The sequence below is a fragment of the Mixophyes fleayi genome, chromosome 6, assembly GCF_038048845.1.
Source record: "Mixophyes fleayi isolate aMixFle1 chromosome 6, aMixFle1.hap1, whole genome shotgun sequence".
In the NCBI taxonomy this organism is placed as follows: Eukaryota; Metazoa; Chordata; class Amphibia; order Anura; family Limnodynastidae; genus Mixophyes; species Mixophyes fleayi.
The window spans coordinates 181,403,213-181,424,600 of NC_134407.1; the positions used below are offsets into that span (position 1 = coordinate 181,403,213).

At 39.4% G+C, this 21,388-nt stretch overlaps 1 protein-coding gene across 2 annotated transcripts in view; it reads right to left on the reverse strand.

The window, feature by feature from the left end:
* Positions 1-3,601, reverse strand: part of MMP24 (matrix metallopeptidase 24) — a 113,609-nt gene extending 110,008 nt beyond the window's left edge. The window contains exon 1 of one of the 2 annotated variants that reach the window (XM_075177468.1): positions 3,161-3,601. In XM_075177468.1, the coding sequence (XP_075033569.1) occupies positions 3,161-3,280 (120 nt within the window). In that variant the 5' untranslated portion in view covers positions 3,281-3,601. The remainder of the gene's footprint in view (positions 1-3,160) is intronic. The other variant, XM_075177469.1, reaches the window with a different exon arrangement.
* Between the last annotated feature and the right edge of the window lie 17,787 nt (positions 3,602-21,388).

The window sequence follows — 21,388 nt, forward strand, 5'->3', positions numbered from 1 at the left end:
GTGTTAAATAATGAAGTTCGTCTGGGAGTATCCCCATTGAATGTATTACATATAAAGTCACTATAGTGTAGCAACTTGTGCAATTTTGATATTTTTTACTGGTAATAATGTTTATGCAGACACGTTTTCTTCATCCCGTTCAGCATGGAGCTATTGGTTGTTTTTCAGCTACATTAACACTACCAACTTTCAGGATTTTATGGTGCACACAAAAACAATATTATTTCTATGTCCAACCCTGATGAAATTTATATGAGCCTGCTCATGTTGAGACTAGAATGTTAAAAGTCCCACCCCAGGACCTCCCACCATTAATGGAGTCCTGTCCCCATTGCTACAAATGGGAGGAAACCACATATACTTTTTTGTAATGTAATAGTATCTATTAAAAAATGTTTTTGTAACATTTGACTGTACCTGGCATAATTTCATGACTTAAAACCGGTGTATGGATATCTGGAACTAAAAACAAGTATATTAATTATATTACTATAACGATATACTCCCATAATGTAGCAGATTCCTCATCCAAGCAGATTATCCATAGCTAACAGCACATAGAATTACAACATGTAATTCTATACGGGCACTCAAAACACATCTCTTCCGCATAGCCTACCAGCTTTCCACCTAACCCTCTCTCCATGGTCTCTCTCCTCTCTTCTCTCCTCAGTAGAGGGGAGCGCTTGCTCCCCTCCTCCGACACCCTCTGTGCCTGTCGTCTGTCTCCCCTCCCCTTAGGATGTAAGCTCGTATGAGCAGGGCCCTTCTCCCTCCTGTCTCTCTACCTTCTCTTCTGCTCCAACCTCCATATATTTGCCTTGCCTGGAGCCTCTGAAGTCTTGGTACTACTCGTTTATTGTTTTGTACTGTTATTCCCTGTACTGTCCATTGTTTGTATTGTGTACGGCGCTGCGGAAACCTTGTGGCGCCTTATAAATAAATGATAATAATAATAATAATAATAACATGTGATACTGTAATTTGATCTGCGGTTTCCAAACTAAACGACCAGCAACAGCAAATAGCTATCATTTTTATGCCATCAAACTTATAAATCTAGTGATTATCTATTTGGTAAGCATAGTGCAATTATGTTACTTAGCAATAGACAGTTAAAAAGTTACAGCTGAATATTTATTACCATCTCAATTCTGTACGTAACTGAACACTACACTAAAAATCACTAGTTTTGTATTGCCATTCTTGCAGCAACGAGTTTGGGAACATTATTTCGGAAGATATGTCAATAAAACATTATTTCAAAAAAATAGTATTATACGATGATTATTTTGTCACCTGATAGCACCAATTTATTGCTCCTAATGGAAGTTTTAAATATATATATATATATATATATATATATATATACACACACAATAGAATAAGATATAACATTTCTATAAAGAGACATGAATGCCACAATTTATAGAAGAACAGTCTGAAATGTGTCCTGCTTAGAAATATGTTACAATATTCATTAAAGTGCAAGTTTGCTCTCTGCTTAAATACAGTCACTACCATTTTTGATAAAGCTTATAATAAGGGCATAATATTAAATTGTGACATGTGAAATAGTGTTAGTAGATGAAATGTATCTGGTCTAATAACTAAGACTTGTTAGAACAGATCTCCACCACGGAATGCTTGTCTAGCAACAAAGGATGCTGATGCATGACTATTGCTGGCCCCAGCCAATCGGATCACCTCCTTTTTCCTTGGTCCTGCTCCTATCTATTTATACATCGTCTGTTGAAATATCTATTTTTGGAAAACCTGTCTCTGAATTCCGTAGGTCTATCATGCAATTTTCTGTAAGTTATTTGGAACTGGAGTGTGCCCTGAAATTCACTCCAATAGCTGTCATTATTTTAAAAAAAGAGTAAGCCTTCAAAATATCATGGGCGTTCTAAAATGATACCACATACATACTGTTATCTCTTCCTTGTTCTAATAACAAAATACACAACATAGGATCCAGTATATGCCATTTTATTTGGCAAAATGTGTCTAATGCATGTCATTTAAGTAGTAACTGGATCATACCTACCTTATATACTACTAAACACTATGCAGATATTTATGGTACACTAAGCAGTTATATAAGTAACATCAGCTAGTTATATCCATGTTCTTTTTCTATTGTATTATATTAGTGAGACAGAGGATCTGAAATAATCGCAATAGCAAACACATATCTGGTGTCAGACCTTTGGCTAATATGTCATTCCTGACTTACATAGTAATTCACCCATTCTGCTGGAAACACTCTAGTACTGTTTTGACAAACGGTAGTAATCACTGCTTTGCCAGACTCCTGTAATATAATTGATTCATGTCTTTACTTTCCACTAACATCTTGCACTGTCAACACTTTCTGATAACAACAATGTTTGCAATTAAAAATAATAGTACACAAATTTAATATAATATTCCCTTCTCCTTATACCCCCCAAACCTCTATTAAGTCATGTTATAAATTCACCATATAATAGATAACATGCGATTCATTTAAGAAGAGTTGTTGTTTTTTCAGGAAATGACTCCTGTTTATTAAAGTGTTTAGTTTGAGGTTTTTTTTGTTTGTTTCCTTCTGGGAAACTGTGTTATGGTTTCACATCTGCTGCCTACACCAATAACTGCAAGCTCTTTAGGCCATAGATGCACGGTATTTGTATATTTATGCGTATATAATAACTATCTTCCTGCTATAAGCACAATATACCATGCACTATATACAGTACACCTCACACTCTAGAAATGCTTAGCCAATCAATCTCTATGTAGCTAATAAACCAGCACCACAGTGTACTGTATAACACAGGCCGACTGAGCACTGAAGACAAAACATGAATTATATATATACATATTTACATTTATCTATACATAAATATACTAAGCATAGCAATATCTAATGTATGCATTAATAATATATATATATATATATTCAATGCAAAGGCGTGCAGACAACATGCTAAATATCCACTGCCTGTCAGGACAATGTAATGTTTTTACAGCATGTACATGCAGCCCCATAATGCAGTGTAATGTATGTTACCCCTTCCTAAAAAGCTGGATCACAGATCAGCAAAATCTACAGAGAATGGCAGTATATAGATAGATGCACCCCAGCAATCTGCCCCAATGTGCCTTGACCTACCTCCACAATGAAGGTCTTCTCTTCTCCAAATACCGAAACAACAAAAAACTGCAAAAAACAGGTTTTGATACAAAATCCCAGAAGCTTAGGTTTCCGTCTCTTTATTCCAATTTCAGCCATCACGGTGGCTCTGGGTGGAGGAGAGCTGCAGCACCTACATGGGGATCACGCCGTCACATATACACATACACACCCGTAGATAAAGCGGGGTCCCTCCGCCAGTGAGGGGGGGTCTGTTGGGGTGCGGTGGCAGTAGCCTGTTATTTGGGAGGCATTGCACCTCTGGAGAACAGACCGGGTAGCCAGGGCCAGGCTGCAGGAGCAGGTGAGGCGCCCATCCCCGGGACAATAGCGGGGAGGGGCGGGCTGACCTCGGCGTACCCAGCACCCAGCTCACATCACACGGCGGCTTCTCATAGTAGCGAACAGGGGGGGAAGAAATGCCTTAGTAACAAGCACACCGAGGAGAAGAGTCACACAGTGCGGGCCAATGGGAGAGAGGGGCAGAGCCACTGGATGCAGGGAGGATAGAAGGATGCTGAGGACACCCAGCCTTCACTATTGTTGTTGTGGTGATAGCAAGTATTATAAGACTCATTCATTTCATTAGCTACATATGTACTTTGTCCCTTTCTATTACTATATATGTGTATATAATTACATCCATCTATATATACACATCGACATTTGAATATATACTTCCCCCATATAGGGAGGTGTTTGGACCAGATTAATTCTGAAGTTATTTGTGAGGTGTTTGTTTAATTGAAACAACTTTATTTCTTAGTCTAAAAAAGCAACTTTTATATTATACATGGGCTTCCTTATGGTACCAGATTGAGGGAAAAAAATCTACCTTATCATGAGTGCTATATATAGGAAAACATACAAGGAAATTAATATATTTCTTCTCAATTCCGCATTCCATTTTTTTCTCAATGGTAAACAATATTTACAGCAATATCGTATGGGGGAAAAACTTAGAATTAGGGCAACATTCATTCTCCAGGATTCTCCCCCTAATTACTTTTACACCTCAGGTGGTATTGTGTATATATATATATATATATATATATATATATATATATATATATATATATATATATATAAGATAATTTTAAAGTTACGCCCTCTTTAAGAATATACATTACAATATATAACCCATTTATATAGCAGTTAGGGAGGGTTTTTTTTCTTCTGTAAAATTCCATAGTTTGCTTTAATTATACTGTTCTGGGAAGATTGGAATAAGTTAAGAAGGGTACAGCATAATAATTGGGTCACATTCTGCTGGATGATGCACTTTGGACGCGATGAGTCATATGAGTAATGATTAGCAAGTAAACATTTCTTACTAAGGGGTTCATGTATTAAGCAGTAGAAAGAGTGGAAAAGTGGAACAGTGGAGAAGTAGCCCATAGCAACCAATCAGCTTTGAGGAATCATTTATCAAGTACATTCTATAAAATGAAAGGTAGATGCTGATTGGTTGCTATGGGCAACATGAACCCCCTAAGTCACCATTCCTAGCCAGTTATTGGTCAGAGTTTGTTCTGTAAAACATTTAGGGACATATTCAATTAGCTTTCCGGTTCGCGGGATCGCGCCGGAACGGCCCACAAAGTCAATCCACGGTACCGCAATAACGTGGATTTTCGTTCGCACCCCATAGGGTTGCGTCCGAAAATCTGCGTTATTGCGGTACTGTATTACCGGCAATACTGCGCAATCGGAAAGCTAATTGAATATGCCCCTTAGTGCTGTGTGTTTCTCTGTTATAAGTTGATATTTATATAGTTCAGCATATATTTTATAGTGTTTAGAATACCAAGTGGAACAATGCCTAAAAATTGTGTTAACCATATATTTGTGGTGAGGTAACATTTAAATTTCAGAAACATTGTTTTAATCCACTCATTAAGATATGCTATGAGCTTTACTTTGGATGCAAAGTTGGAGACCAAGATAAAAATTGCCCCCCTCATTTTTGTTGTATCACTTGTGTCAGACTCCTCACAAGTTGGTCAGTGTTCTGTTCCAATGAACAGATTGTTACGTTTGTCTTACGAACATTCTAGGCAATAGTTCTAAGTCAAAGTACACTGCAACATACCCCAATTTACCCTCTACCATAAGGCCTGTGTCTCATAATGATGAATTGCTTGTGCCAAAGCATCCAGAAAATGTCATACCTAGTGATGATGAACAAGAAATACAGCCTGTATGTCAGGCCGTAGGCCTTCTGAGGAGTATAACGGAACAAAACACTAACCGGTATTACCGCCACTGAACTAGCAGGTGCAGAGTCTAACGTACCCCTGGTATTCATCAGGGACCCCCGCAAGGAGGTTTGGACTTCGCTGCACAGGGTACGCAGGTCGCGGTCCTACTAGCCAGTTGCCGGTGTAGTGTAGACGGGTCAGACGGTCCGGGTCGAGCCAATCAGAAATGTACTGTACCAAAGGGAATCCGAAAGGGTAGTCAACAAGCAGAGGTCGCAGTACAATATGGGTCACACAGATAATAGGATGGTCGCCATGCCGAGTCACAACGGAGAGCAGGAACAATGGAAGCACAATAGAAAACAAGGGAGCAGGAGAACCAGGATGCTAGGTATGAACCTGTTACTCTGGCACCCTAATGGCGCCAGAGCCAGGTTTAAATAGGACAGGTTAGGGGATGATTGGAGGAGCCAGGAGGCGGGTATCCTGTGGGACAGGTAGCGTCCCATTGCTAAGCAACGGGACGAAGCAGGGCGCATGCGCCCGACAGATCCCTGAAGCGGAAGCCGCAGCACATCTGTTGCCTAGCAACAGAGCGCTACGGCCCGGAAGGAAGGCGTCCGTCCCTGACTGACAGGGGATCAGCGGGGACGGCGCCTGACACTGTAGAGCATGGTGTAGATCAAAAAACAGTCAGTATTCAACTTAGGTGCAAAACAGAAAACTAGTTTGCACCCTTTGCATTGTAACATGGTTTTGTCCAGGAGACTGAAATAAGATACCTCTTCATTTAAGATCCTTAATGAATCAGGCCCCTAGTCTATCCATGGAGGTGGCTGATGGAGCAGGACTGTGTAAAGTTTCAGATTTCTAAGTAAAATGCTCTAAACGTTTGTAGAATCTTTTGTGTCTTGTACATTCATGAGAAAGAAGTGATACTCACCTTAGGAAGAAATAATTGTGCTGAAGTCATAAGCCCCTGGAAATGTTTATATCTACTTCAGAAGGAACTTTCAGGAAATTAGATGAATCCTTCTGAATCATCAGCTTTGAATTTCAACCTCCTTCAAAATGAAGTGAAACGGCTGAAATTCAATTTTTATTTCAATTGGACCCTGCATTTATCAGCTGTTGGTGTGCAGACCACTCATCTATTTTCCTCTTCCTTTAATAAAATTCATATCCCTGTGCTCCAAGAACTGAAAAGAGATGCAATTGAAAAGGCTTAGCACATTTATCTTGGCTCTGGAGAGTTGCATCTATATAGACATTTGCCTTATGTTTTTTCCTTGCTTTGTGCTATACCTGTAGATTCCCCTAAGACAGTAAATACGATATTCAAAACCTGAATATACCCTGGAAAATAAAACATTTATCGCATCTTTTACAATTTTATTTGCTTCAATTCTGCTGAAAGGCATTGAGGGCCTGGAGATGAAAATAGTTTTGCCTGTTCTGACTATCATAGTATTTTTTTAGATCAAATAATTTATTACCCTAACCAAAGTCAGATTTATAATGAGGCACACTTGCCGTATATCTACAGGAAAAGGCACCCCATATTATATATAATTTCACACATATTAACTAGTTTCATCCATTTTTAGCAAATTATCTTACATTTTGCTATATTCACCGAAAACAACCCAAACAGTTTTTTTCCTGTTATTATGGGTAATTTTGAGAAACAGGTGTATCAAGTCCCTTGTCAACCAGGCATTTAAAGCACATTTAGAACATTTTGGATATTTTGATTGTATTTGTATGACTGTTAGAGTTAGCTGAACATTAGTTCAGCTGTATGCCCCAACTCACACTTTTTCTTATTTTGACAAGGATAAAGCATTGAATACTTCTGGATACTGTTGGCAAACAACATAGTAGTGATGAGAATTGTCATTACACCTAAAACAAGGCTGTTTTAAGGGTCTACCGATTTACCATGTCTATTCACCTGCTGGACCCACTAAGCTCAACTGTCATTGTGTTGTCATATGTGTTCGATTGCCCATAGATGGAGCGTTTTCCCGTAATCCTCTGGGAATTGTGCCTGAAATATATATTTTATACTAATAGTTTTAAGATTTCTTTAAAGTCTACAATAATGAATGCAAGTGTAAACATATATGTAACTCATATGTATGAACTTTGTCTCATATAGTGGAGGTCTGCAGCCTAACGCACATGGCCCTTTACCGCCTTTGGCAAGGGACTCCTCCCTTCTTTTGCACTATATGCCACATGCTGTCTCTTTATTGCAACTGCAGAATGTGCTGTGCAGTGGAATCCTGGAATTACGCCCGCCCCCCAATCAGGGGTTATCGTTGTCGGTAATACCATTATAGAGCAATGCAAAAAAAAGCTTTTCTCCAGGCAAAAACAGCTGCTTAGTCCAGCAAAAGAGCTATTTAGTCCTTTGATAAATCAGCCCATTTTCTATACCTAAAACCACTCTTTAAGGATGAATTGCTGCTCATTGGCCTGTGCTGATTCATTCTGATTCACTGCTAGTCTATCTGAACTCAATCCCCACCCACTGCAGCTACAGTGAGACTTGAAGACAAATGAGGACGGGAAAGAGTGACTAAAACCCTCTGTAGTGTTTCTATCCCGGTATCCCAGGTTCCCCAGTATCTGTGGACTCTGTGTCCATGCCTGACAACTGCACACCTAATTACCTAATAGTAAAATATAATCATTAAGGGTAAAGGGGGTTTCAGTTACTGGTTCATGTCAAATTTGTTATCAGAAATCAGAAGCATAGTGCCTTTCACCTGCTCATGCACGTTAGTCCAAGAGTATGCACATACACCATACAATGGGGGGCATGAGGAACAGAATTTAATGTATCACCAGCATTAAAGGCATAGTTGCCCAGAATGACTGGGAGACTGCCAAATTAAGAGCAGGCAATTCTCCTGTGAGCATTTTCCTGCTGCTAGGTGGATCATAATGAACCACATCATCAAAGTATCGTCCACCCTAGTAAACATCTAGAGGCAGGAGCTTGATAGAGTGATTGTCCCACCAATCTTTGCCATGAGTTGTGTCATCATGCCTGCCCATCCAAGCCTGCTTGCTTGCGGATTTCCCAAAAACAAAGTAGGAAAATTATACAAGTATGACAACAGGACCGATTCTCAATAATGTGTTTGGCAGGGATAGCAACCACATTCTATGTGTTTCCGTGTCCATAAACCTGTGTTATTGAAAGGTTGCTTTGTAAGCCATGGTGCAGTCCACAATAACATAACATATGTAATGTATATAATGGAACAAGTCAAGGACCCCATTGCTCAAAATATCAGCCATTAATAGCAGTAATAAAACAACTGTTAGTAATAAAAAAAACAATAGCAAAGAATACTAGGAATATTTTAAAACAACTGTTATTTTTTTATAGTAATCTTCACATTATAAACTCACTTTCTGAGGCTGACTAGAGTTCTTTATTAGCATGCTGGGCTTTGTAGTTTCAAAACAGCAGGAGAGTTATCTTTGGAAATAAGAAACATATTCTGTTTATGTGTGTGCGTATAATTTTTTGTCCAAAATTGGCAACATAATGTGAGAACACTTGGAACAGACATAAAGCAACAACAAATAGCAAATAAAGATGAGTATTAAAATGAAGATTTAAATAGAAAAACACGTGTTTTGCATAAATGTAGAAGCTGTTTTGACATTATTTATATATCAAGAATTGAAAAAAATAATGTATTAAGGAACAGTAGCTAATAATGTTATCAACTCAGCATTGATCCAGACAAAATACTTTCATTAGCTTACCTCTTAAAGAAACATTCTGGGCCTGAGTCATTAAGCATAAAAAAGGAGTAACTTTGCACCTGGGCAAAACTATGTTGCATTGGAGGGAGAGGTAAATTTCAAATATAGGGACAGATTTATAATTGGGATAGAGCATGTCCTAGATCAATCTTAAATTTCAGTGTAAAAAATAAAGCTATCAAGTTTTTGAGTTCTAGATAAGAGAAAAGCCAGTATTTAACTTATGTGCAAAATAATAAACTAATTTGCACACGATGCAATGTAACATAGTTTGTCCCAGAGAACATTTACTCCTTTTTTTTGCCTTACTTTCCTTGATGACTCAGGTCCACCATGTATATTTGGAATTTTATGCTAAATTTAGAAACAAAACCTTCTTTTAATATGTAATATGTTTCAAAGTAATTAATTAAAAATAAATGTACTTTTACAAAACAAAAGCAAATGCTCATAGATTGTAAGCTTGCAAGCAGGGTCCTCTTACCTTTCTGTCTGTATGTATTACCCAGTATTGTTTTATTAATGTTTGTTCCCAATTGTAAAGCGCTACGGAAGTTGCTGGCACTATATAAATAAATGATGATGATGATGCTCAAATATATAAAAAACTGATCATTGTGAATGTATTCAATAAAAAAGTTCCTTTTTTTGGTTATAGGGAACGGCCACAGGTATATCTCCCGTCATTTATAAATGAAAAACTTGGACACCTACGTGACCTGAAGTGTACCCAAACATAAAAATCCATCCCATGTTTCCTTGTAGGTCCTGAATAAGGTTAAACTGTTAACTTATCCCCACTTCTGTAATAGATAGGAAGGGGGAGTCTGTTTACTAAATAAGTCGTTCTCAACCCCAGGAACAAGACTGGATTAATTACCAAAATAAATTTATATATTGACCTGATAAAACAATGATTAATCTACCTGAGTTCCCAGGACTAGATCAATAAAACATGCACCCCTGAGGTCAAGTTAGAAAACCGCTATACTAAAGGACTCTTTAAGAGGCATAACTACATTATAACACGTGCAAACCACCTTTTAATCATTTGCAACTGAAGAATTGCCACAAAAGATGCGAGGAGCTCCAATCCAATCATATCTAATGTGCAGTGTAGATTATGTAGCAATAACAACAATGTAAAAATGAAACATCACAAAAATGTAAAAGAATCATTATCACGATCTAGCACTCACCTGAGCCTGTGTGACGTGTGTGTAAAAGGGTTAATCAAAAACAACCACCTGTTTAAAAATGTTTAAAACGCTCCCTGTTTATCCAACACACTAAATTTGCCTTACCAATTATGCCACCACGAAAAAAAATTCTGAAGTGCTGACAGTCTTACTCAGGAAGCCTTCAATTTACTTTCATCAGTTTTCATAAACCAAATGATCTACCCAGAACCAGAGTTATCAGACATCTAATGAGCTCCTCTGTTTCAACTACGCAGCATTCTAAAACCAAGCTAAGTTTGACACATGATTTTGTTAGAACACAAAGATATGGACTTATTAAATGTAATTTAAAATTGGAAAGAAATCCACAATGCTTAACATGAAAATAATTAAAATTACATACAAAATATAATACAATAGTTTCTTGTAAAATAAAAAGGAATAATCAACAGTAAATGATAAACTCATAATTAATCAGTTTTCTATCAATATGTGTTATGAACTTACTTGATCCGTCGCTCCATCCGGAAGCTGCACTTCCGGTTTCCGCAGTCACGTGACTGCAACCCGGAGGCGGTCACGCGATCGCATCCAGAGGCGGGGATTTTGATTCCCCGTACATAAACCTCTCTCTGACATTCGCTGAGTGTCAGCGCAACACTTATCTGTTCCCGGCTCCTGTTCTTCGTGGATTGCTGTGTCTTCCAGTCTCCTGTGTCTGCCTGTGTTCTGACCCCTGCCTGTTCCACTATTCTGGCTCTCCAACCCCTGTGTACCGACCCGGCTTGCTGACTACCCCTCTATTCTTGTGACTCGAGTACCGACCCCGGCCTGATTGACTCCGAGTTTGTCTCCTGATTCTGCCTGTGTCAGACGCCGTCCCTGCGCCTCCTCCTCGAGCAGGGTCGGACGTCTGTCTTTGGAGCGCCCCGTTGCCAAGCAACGGGGACGCGTCTTCAGGCGACGTGGTGCGCAGGCGCGCCCATCGCCATAGCAACGGGACGCGTTTCCAAGTTCCTGTCGGCGGTCAGAACAGCTGACCGGCGATCCTCTGCCCACCAATGAGGAGTCATCACTTCCTATTTAAAGTCTGCTCTGACACCATTAGGGTGCCAGAGCAACTGGTTTATCTAGTCTCCAGCGTTCCAGTATAGTGTTATCTTGTCTCCTGTGTTTGACCCTGCTTTCTGACCTCGCTTTCGGATTCTCCCTTTGTTCCATCCTGATATTCTGGTTTTGACCTCGGCCTGCTGACCATTCTCTGTCTCCTGATTCGGTACCTCATCTGCCCGGTTGGTTCCTGACTCTGCCTGTTTGACTACGTGTTTCTCTATATCTCGCAAGTAGCTACCTGGGAGGGCCGCGACCTGCACGTCGTTGCCGCTAAGTCCAAACTTCCTTGCGGGGGTCCCTGGTGAACACCAGCGGCGTGTTAGACTCCGCGCCTCCTGGTGTAGTAGTGCCAATACTTGCAGGTACTAAGGTCACGTCTGTGACAGCCTGCCTCCATTCCTGTGTACCGAACCGGCCTGATTGACTCCGCATCTTCCGCTCCTACTCTGCTGCACTACATCTTGGGGCGAACCTGAGGACCGCGACCTGCGACTCCTGGCAGTGAAGCCCACCCCGCCTTGCGGCGGTTCTTGGTGAACACCGGGGAGATCGTTAGACTCCGCACCTCAGGTAAACCAGCGCTAATCAAGATTAGTAGTAGTAATGCAGTAATCTGTTACAATATGAAATGAACTCCCAAAAGTGAACAAAACTGTTAGATTTACAGGATATTTTAAAGATGCTTCAGGTGCCCACAGCTCCCTTCCATTGGGATGTCCGACCTAGAAAGTCTGTGTAAATGTAAGTTAGTTTTTTATGACCTTTTTTCAAATACTTTTCAAGACAGGGTTTATTTATACAGGCCTAACTTCTTACCAGAATGTACTATAAAGATGAAATTACGTCCAAACTACAGGTCATAAGTTTCCTTTCATGACTCCTGTAAGTATGATATTTGAGACAATGTGATATTTTCCTATGTCCTTATTTCCCATCATTCAAACTTATCACATATATTACTTTATTTAATTTTTAAAATGTGTGTAAAATATATAAGTTTCTACTCAACAATACAGCGACTCGCCTAGTAGGATGGGTCCTTTTGACCAATCACCTGAATCACAACAGTTATGTGGTTTAAAATTAGGAAAAAGCATCTAGGAACTGCCTATTTAGTGCTTGCATTAAAAAAAATATAGCTAGCTTGATTGGTTACTATGGGCAACACCTCAATTTTTCCTTTTGAGAAGGTTTGATAAATCTACACCTAGACACATTTTGTGAAGATCTGCCTATGTTTTAATGAACTTTGGCTTCAACAGGATGGCTTCTGTTATTGTTCTTATTTTGTGGCTCTATTGTATGGTTCTTATATATGTTTTGGCTCTAATGTTTTTCTATGACTTTAGGGAAATAGAGTAAAAAGAAGTAACATGCTCCTCTGCTGTCTCTTAGCTGCTGAAAGTGATGTTAAGCCCTGGTTGAGTAACGGTAACACTAACTGTAAATTTTTAATTACTGTACTGTAAGTCATATATAAATAATATCTTTCTCACTTATGCTGTATAGAAGGTAAGTGGTGATACTAATATAGCTGAGCTGGATCACGAAGAAGGGTTCATCCCCCCCCCACACCCACTAGTTGACCAGAGAACTGAACAGGTATTTAGTGACTAAACAGGTGAAGCTTGATAATGATCAGAGTTTGAGTGATATGGGTTTAAAGTTGGATTGGAAGATCACCTGCGATGTTGCGCAACTCATAGCAGGTAGTATGCTTAAGGCACTTCTGAATTTAACCTTTAATTGACTGATGCAGGGCGTCAATGCAACTTTACCATGTATGCAAGAAATGTTCAACTTCTGTTTATTTTTCTAATGCAGTTTCCACCCAATCCATAAGAAAGATACAGGTCAACAAGTTAACCCGTGCATGATACTCGTGCATTCTAGTCAAATCAAGCTACTTAAGTTGTTAAAAAGGTTCTTGTCATGCATTTGGGCCTAGCCCAGGCCTCCTCAGGGGAAGAGCGTTACTTCCCGACGCAAGCGCCCTTTTTTAACGTGGTTTTGTCCACATGTCACCACCTCATCATTTTTCTCCATCACCTCATCCTTCATCTTCATCGCCACATCATTCATCAAGCTACTTAAGGTGTTAAAAACTCCCCACTGTCACCCCCGGCAACCACCAACCACTCCCAACTATCACTTCTCCTTCAAGAAATATATAGGTCAGTGTATAACTCTGCCCAGCAGGTTGCGCTGCAGCTTGTTTTTTTTTTCACACACGCCACTAGGCATTTATATAGTAGATTCTTCCATGAAAAAAGGCCCGTCTTTATTCAAGTATGGTCTCTCTTTGAAGCAATTTAGTTGGATATAAGGGGAGATTAATATTAATTTTGTAGAGTTATGTTATCTTACAAGGTATTTAATTTTTACAAGGTATATTAATTTTGTAAGATGTCAAGATGGATTTATGTAAAGGAGGTTATTATTAATGCCTATACATTGTACATTTCTAATTCTATTATTATTGCACAAAGTGTTTTTTGTTTTTTTTTGCTTTGTTCTGAAATCAAGCATTTGCCCTTTGTAACTGGATTTAATGTTGGGCGTTGAGTTTGCATAAATACTGAACAACTCTGTTTCTTTTTAAATATTACTACATCTCTAAAGTGACATTAACAGACAGAAAAAAACATTATTGGAAAAAAAATATAACTTGCCATTGTGTGGTCCAAGATTAGTCCTTGGGGAAATTAAAACCCAAAAAATCTAGGACAAATATAGAGATCATTAATCTAATCATAAAATCCAATTTAGATACATAGTTACTTGGGTCTCAGAGGATTTAAATCAGACAACTCATCATTATTAACACCTGTTCTAACTAGGAATTTAAATTCGGTATTCACTGACAAGAATATAAAGATTGGTCACATAACCAACTAACAAGGCGCTTTGACCTAAAAAGAAATGGAAAAAAAATGACACCAAGAAAATACTGAAAAATTTAAGTGGAATCAAATTCATTAAAAGTACACTATCATTAAACCATTTCCCATTGTTCTGATAAAATAAAAAGAGTTCACATTAATTAATGTCACAAAATCTTTCCTCCATATTTTATTCATTTGGAATTGATATAAGTGCAGGTTCACCAATTTGACCATATATTAACCCCTTTGCCGCTGAGGCTTTGCTCACCACTGTGCTGAGCACTTTTAGGCTCATCACATATTACTTAATACCTGGTGATCAAAAACGATAAACAGGGGTACCTCCAGCTTCCTAATTGCCAGGGACAGGTAGATAGAGCTCTATCAACCTATCCCTGGCATTTCCCATAGACTTTAATGGACTGTGCCCATACATGTGTGGAGGAAACACACCTTTTTTCGGCAGCATCAGATACTTCCCACCGTGATCTGTGGGTTGTATTAACCCATTATAAACAGGGGATGTGTGGGATTCATTCTTAGCACTTTAGGAAGTCATGTGGAGGACAAGTCCCATTCCTCCTTAGAATTCAAGGAGTTAAAAATTATGCACAGCAAAAAACAAATAAAATGTTTCTGGAGAAATGGTCCTTCAATATAAATACAAGCTTTTGTGCACCTTCTGTATACAATCTCCAATACCCTGTTTCTCCATTCATTCATACCTAGCATCAAATCAAGTACGACTCATTGGGACCCATATTGGCTATTCCCCTATGACAATGTGAGATGGAGCACATGTTTTGGTCATTTGTTTTGTGAGTATTTCTATATCAGGCATCGTCCTTGTGTTCTTCCGGCCGCACAGGGACAGGCACCTTCTGTTACCAGAAGTTGCGTCTGGTTGCTTGGCTGCCCCTCCTTTAGATGCGCGTCCCATTGCGACTGCTGATGTCAACGCCGCCGGTAATCAATCTCCCTCTTCACAAACTATTTAAAGAAGGCTCCAGTAGGGTGCCAGAGTATTGGGTCCCCTACCTCCAAGCGTTTTATGTGGTTCCATACTTTTTGGTATGACTCCACTGACACGGCTCTCCCTGCCACTTTTTTGGGATTCTCCCTTGGGCTCTGGAAGATTCTTCTGGTTTTTGACTTCGGTTAGACAGACAACTCCTTTGGATCCTCCCTGTGTACTGAGCTGTCCGGGCGGCTTGACCTTGGTTCCCAGACTATCCGATTCTATCTATCTCGCCGAGTGCCCTCCCGGAGAACCGCGACCTCAGGGACAGGCACCTTCTCTCGCAGCTAAACACAAACTCCCTTGTGTGGGTGCCTGGTGAATAACAGAGGCTCGCTATACTTCACACCTCCAGACAGGGTTGCACCAAATCCAGCAGATAGTTCCAGGTTCCTGACAATCTCTCTTTTAAATTCTGCTGCTTTTCATGAAAAATGAATCACGCCTACGCTCTCATGTTTATCCTGCTCAGGGCCTGATTATCAATTATGTGGACTAGGCTGCAAAGTATGGTGCAAGACTTTTGGGGAGGCACAAAATTTTGGGGGGTGCAAAATGTAGACAAGAGGAAGGAAAATGTAGTAAGTTTTAATGTTGACGTATACCCATGGTGAAGGCTGAAGACTTTGAATCTTCTTTTGGAAGGTGCATGAGGATAAGCGTGTAGGAGAGACAAGTGCAGAGGTGATAGCTCCTTCCCCTTCACTTGTTCACCCTCAGTAGCACTCATTCATACCTCCATTCTGCTATACAGTTCTGACTTTAATGAAAAAGAAATGTGTGACAAAGATTACTGTTGCCCTTTTAAGAAGCCAAGTTACGAAAACACGGGAACATATCCATTGGTTGTGGTGGAGGGGGGTTGAAGGAAGCCAGTTTTTACATTTAGGACAATTTTGTTTTTGCCTACCTAGAATTACCAGGTCATGGGCAGTGAGGGGTCGCTACAAGCGTATTAGTTAAGTGCTGACCCTTAATAAACCCAGCTCCCGCTTATACATGTGTCCTGTGTAAAAGCACCCTATGCCTGATGAGAACTAAATTATTAACTAACGAAAGAAAAATACCATACAACAGCACTCCTATATTTAGGCGCTTACTTACTTTGGGTTCTTTTTGGCTGTTTTTTTTTCTGACATAATTTTTGCGCTTGCGGCAACTGCCACAGTCCAAGGACAGGCCTCAAATTCAAATGCACTGCATGAGTACCACTGTTAAATCTGATGCGACTCGGATAGCCAGCCGATCCACGGTTTGCAAAAATCACTGGTGTATTGCCAGGATCTCCAATTATGGTAAGCTCCTACCTACAGAAAATAATAAACACTACCTGCCGGAGACAGGAAAATACACAGGGTAAGAAGAGGAGATACCTTTTATACCAATCAGGGTGTGTTTTTTGTTACCTGTCTCTACCTAACCTGGCAAGGAAGCTACCCATAAGCTACCCATAGTTATGATTGCCATGGAAACCAAAAGGAGAGAAAGCACTTCACATCTACAAGGAAAAGCAGACATATTCAGATACATTTGGGAGTCTTGGTTTACATTTACTTCACTCACTTCTCCTACCCCATAACTATTTTTGCTCTATGTTAAAAATTACTTTTTTAGGTGATCTCACTGTATTATGCAGAAAATTCACATGGAAATAAGTCCATTTTGAACTCTATGCTATAATCCACTAGACATGGTGTGCAATTTATCTCTTGTTGATTTTTGAGTAAGGCATTCCCCCCTCCCTTCCCTCTTTTGTTTCCCTCCCTCTTTCCTGTCCTACTTTTCCTAATCACCTTAACCATTTACATACCTTTAAAATGTTTGTGAAAATGAGATATTGACAATGATTTTCTGTTTTACATTTCTTTATTGTTAATGATATATTTTTCTTCTTTATTGAACATTTTTCTATTGTTCTTTATACATGTTTCAATTTCAAAATAAAAAGTATAAAAAAACTGTTAAGACAAAGAAGACATGCCTATGCAGCAGCTGGGATCATGAATGAAAATGGCCCCAGAAGTAATGCTGCTGCATGCGGTAATGTAGAGTACCCTCCTCTTGCGGACGACCTTGGGTATCCCCTATCTAGTTTAAGTGAAATATGTAGATGGAGTCCTTTGACCAGAAGATCTTCCTACAGGACCATAGCCCTTCCAACACACCAACTGAAAGAATTTCCATGTGACATCTTGGAATCCAAAATTTGCTCTATATCAAACTCCTGTTTGTAAGAAAGGTGTGAGTAGTAGCTTCAAGTGGAATCAAACAGAATTAACATATTTCAATAGATTACATGGTTTAGCGAACCAAGCTAGTTGGTGAAAGAGTACTTTGAGCTTGACATTTTTAGTGTATAGCTATATCTCATCTCTAGGACATAAAAGAGGTGCTCGTCGAGGATGTCTGTCAGCATACGACTTGTGAGAAGCTGATGCCTTAAGGAAGGCATCATAAATTTCCTTCCAGATGCCTTGGAGATCAAAGACCAAGGAATCAACAGCAGGAACCTATGGAGATGCGGGAATAGGAAGTGCTACTTTTGGATGAGCCTGGGAGATTATGAAAAAGGAACTTTTGAATATGATTGCACAGAAGTTGCGCACAGACTATGAGCTATTGTCTTGACGTGCTTAAGTCCATAAGCAGTGTTCAAGGACATGATTGACATGAGAGAAGGAGCCAGGTGGACCAAGACAAGGCGATTAGAAAATTATACTGAACAGGGAAGATGTATGCAGAAGTATGAGGACCACAGTTCCCATAATTTATTAACGACTTAGAAGTATTATGAAGAATGCTGTCTGTATTGTTGGATTACACTATTTTTTCAATGTTGCCAGGTGGGTTCTTTAGGCATCGCCAGATAAATTAACATTTCCCCCAAAAGGGTTACTTTCATTGGAGGTCCTCAGGGTTCTCAGCCGACCACAGGCACCCTGATCGTTGCGCCAACCATTGGCATAACACTTTACAGGACTTCCTCCACGAGAAGGTAGACATTTTGTACCAGAAGTACAGGTTGGTCCAAAGCATGCATTCACCTAAAACGACTGTAACAGGATAAAATAGCACAAGATGCCCAAATACGAATGTGTTTATGCTGGACTTGGCCCGAATAGATCCTCCAGGAATGTACTCCCATCAATGTCTGTAATGTAGATATACTTCCCAAGAGGAACAAAGGGAACACATTATTTTTTAACCGGAACTTGTTCAATATAGTTACTAGCAGCCCTCAAATGTAAGAAGGCCATTGTAGTAAATTATATTTCAGAATGTCAAATTTAAAACTGAAAAAAGGAATTTAAGAAGAGACTGAACTGATTGGAGAGATACTAACACTAGTATGGCCTCTCTGGAGCCACCTAATCTTTGACGTTTTTCAGTTTTATAAGACAAAGTCTAACAAAGTGGTTCTTTGTGCTAGTCATACAGCAACCAAGATATCAGCAGTGAGAAATTTTCTTCAAAGAGGTAAATCATTCCGTCTGCATAAGTTGGTCTGCAAAAACAACCGGAGGTTTTTGGTTACTTGGTGCCAACTTGGAGGTCTATTTCATCTGTGTTCTCTTTCATACATCCGCTTCTTGGAACAAATATCAATTACAAAAGGTTGAAGAAGTCTTCAAGAGATACTGGAATATCTCCCCCTGCTAGTTCATTCATAATTTTGCTTAAAAGACCTTGTCAGAAAGTGGTTATCAACATCACAGCCAGGCTCTGAAGCCAACAGACATGATGCTCTGTCATAAGTGTAATACACTTGCAGCAGTAGAGAGAGCGATATGACGTCTGATTCCTTGGCACATTCTGTGACAAAGCTCACAGGCTGAAGCATTTACTGGATTGCCCATTAGTTGAGGAAACTCCTACAGACCTGGGGTGGATAGGGCAGCAATTGAGAGAGAAGACTGTATCAGAACAGAGTTCAGCCTATGCCTTGATCCACCCAAACCATGCCCAAATTCATACAATCCATGGCCATTCACATGAGACTACTTTTTTCACCAGCAGGCTATATCCCATTCAACCTCTGAATATTTGAAATGTTGACAGGTACACAATAATGGAGAGCAATGGTGGTTGTGTTCATGAGCTCTAAATTGCAAGCCAAGCTATTCTAAAAGCAAGTAGTCATACCATATATATCTTTATGAAAACAGATATTTAATGGGGATCTGACCAATATGTATAAATAGTTCGCATACAGAAAATTCAAAGACGATAGGTAAATTGCTGAGGAGTATGACCTTGCTATACAAAGTAGTAGTAATAATAATAATGATGATAATATGTTGAGCCATGAAATTGTTGTTTTGCCAGTATGAAGTCAAAGATTTTCTTCTACGCTGACGGGGGCTATACACTTTTGCAAGTCCCACCTCCCTCACATAGCAAATGTGGGGTGCTACTATAGCAAGTTTTCTTTTCTGAAGAATAGACTGCTGCTACTGAAGCCATTTCCAAAGTCATTTTTGTGATTCACACAAAACAGATTCTAGCTATTATTAACATTTATGTATAAAGCACCAGCACATGCCAGAGCACTTTACAATTGGGAACAAACAAAGTAATAAAACAAGACTGGGTATTACAGACAGACAGAGAGGACCCTGTTGGCAAGCTTACAAAATTGTCTGTTGCAGTTATTGGAAAATATAAATTCCACACTCTATATTCATGATTTTAAGATCAGTGTTTACTGTACAATCCACTTTGGCACATATAAATGTTGTGCTTCATTCTTCTATGTAAATTTATGGAAATAATTCTAGTTCATCTAAGGTCATCTTTACAGTTGTAGAAAAGTAATAAAACAAGACTGGCCATTACAGACAGGCAGCGAGGGTCCTGTTTGCAAGCTTACACTCTATAGGACAATAGGAGTTTGATAGATTAGGTTAAGTGCTACATATTGTATATTGGTTCAGCCATATTGCAAAGGTAAAAAGTGCTTAGTGGGACTATATTGTCCAGTCACAAAGCAATATCGGTCAGGGAGTCAGAGCGTTGTGTGAATATAGAAAGAACACATGTGAGTCTTGTGTGAACTGCGTAGAGTGGTGGTGATAGGGTAACCTAGTGAGGTTAAGAGAGTGGCTGAGGAATTTGATAAGTTCACCTGATGAGGTGGGTTTTCAGAGAACGCTTGAAGGTTTGGTAGGTAGAGGGAAGTCTTGCTGTGCGAGGGAGGGTATTCCACAAAGTGGGTGCAGCCCGAAAAAAGTCCTGTAGCTGGAAGTGGTAAGGTAATAGATAATAAGTATGGATGAGAGATGAAGATCGGGCACAGAATAGAGGTGTAGAGTAGGCAGAAATTTTGACAAATGAAGAGATGTATATTGGTGCAGATTTGTTTTGATGGTCTTGTATTTTAGTAGAAGTATTTTATTTTGGATTTGGCTGAAAATAGGCAACCAATTAAGGGAACCACAAAGCAGATCAGCAGTTGAAAACTTTTTGCAAATGAAATTAGCCACTGCCTGCAAAATAGATTGTAAGAGTGAGAGTCTGGTTCGAGGATGACCAATCAGGAAGGTATTGCAATAGTCCTTTCTGTAGATAATAAGAGATAATAAGCACATTAATTAAAGGTCTTGCGATGCCTTGTGTCAGGTATATGCATATTCTTTAAATGTTTCTTATATGTATGCAACAGGATTTACATATAGATTGGATGTTGGGAACAAAAATAATAATTCCAAATCAAGGATCACACCCAGGCAGCGAGCTTGGGTGGTTGGATTTATTGTCAAGTTATCAACAGAAATAGACACGTTGGGTAGGTAACATTTGGTGGGAATATTATTATCTCTGCTTTTGAAAGATTGAGTTTGAGGTGGCGAGATAATATGGCAGAAAGACATTCACTAACAAAGGTCAACAGAGATGGTGAGAGATCCGGAGAGGATATATAGATTTGGACACTGAAATCCAAAGGAACTTGTTAGTTTTCCAAGAGAAGCAGTGTAAATAGAGAAGAGCAGATGACCTAGGACTGAGCCTTGTGGTACTCC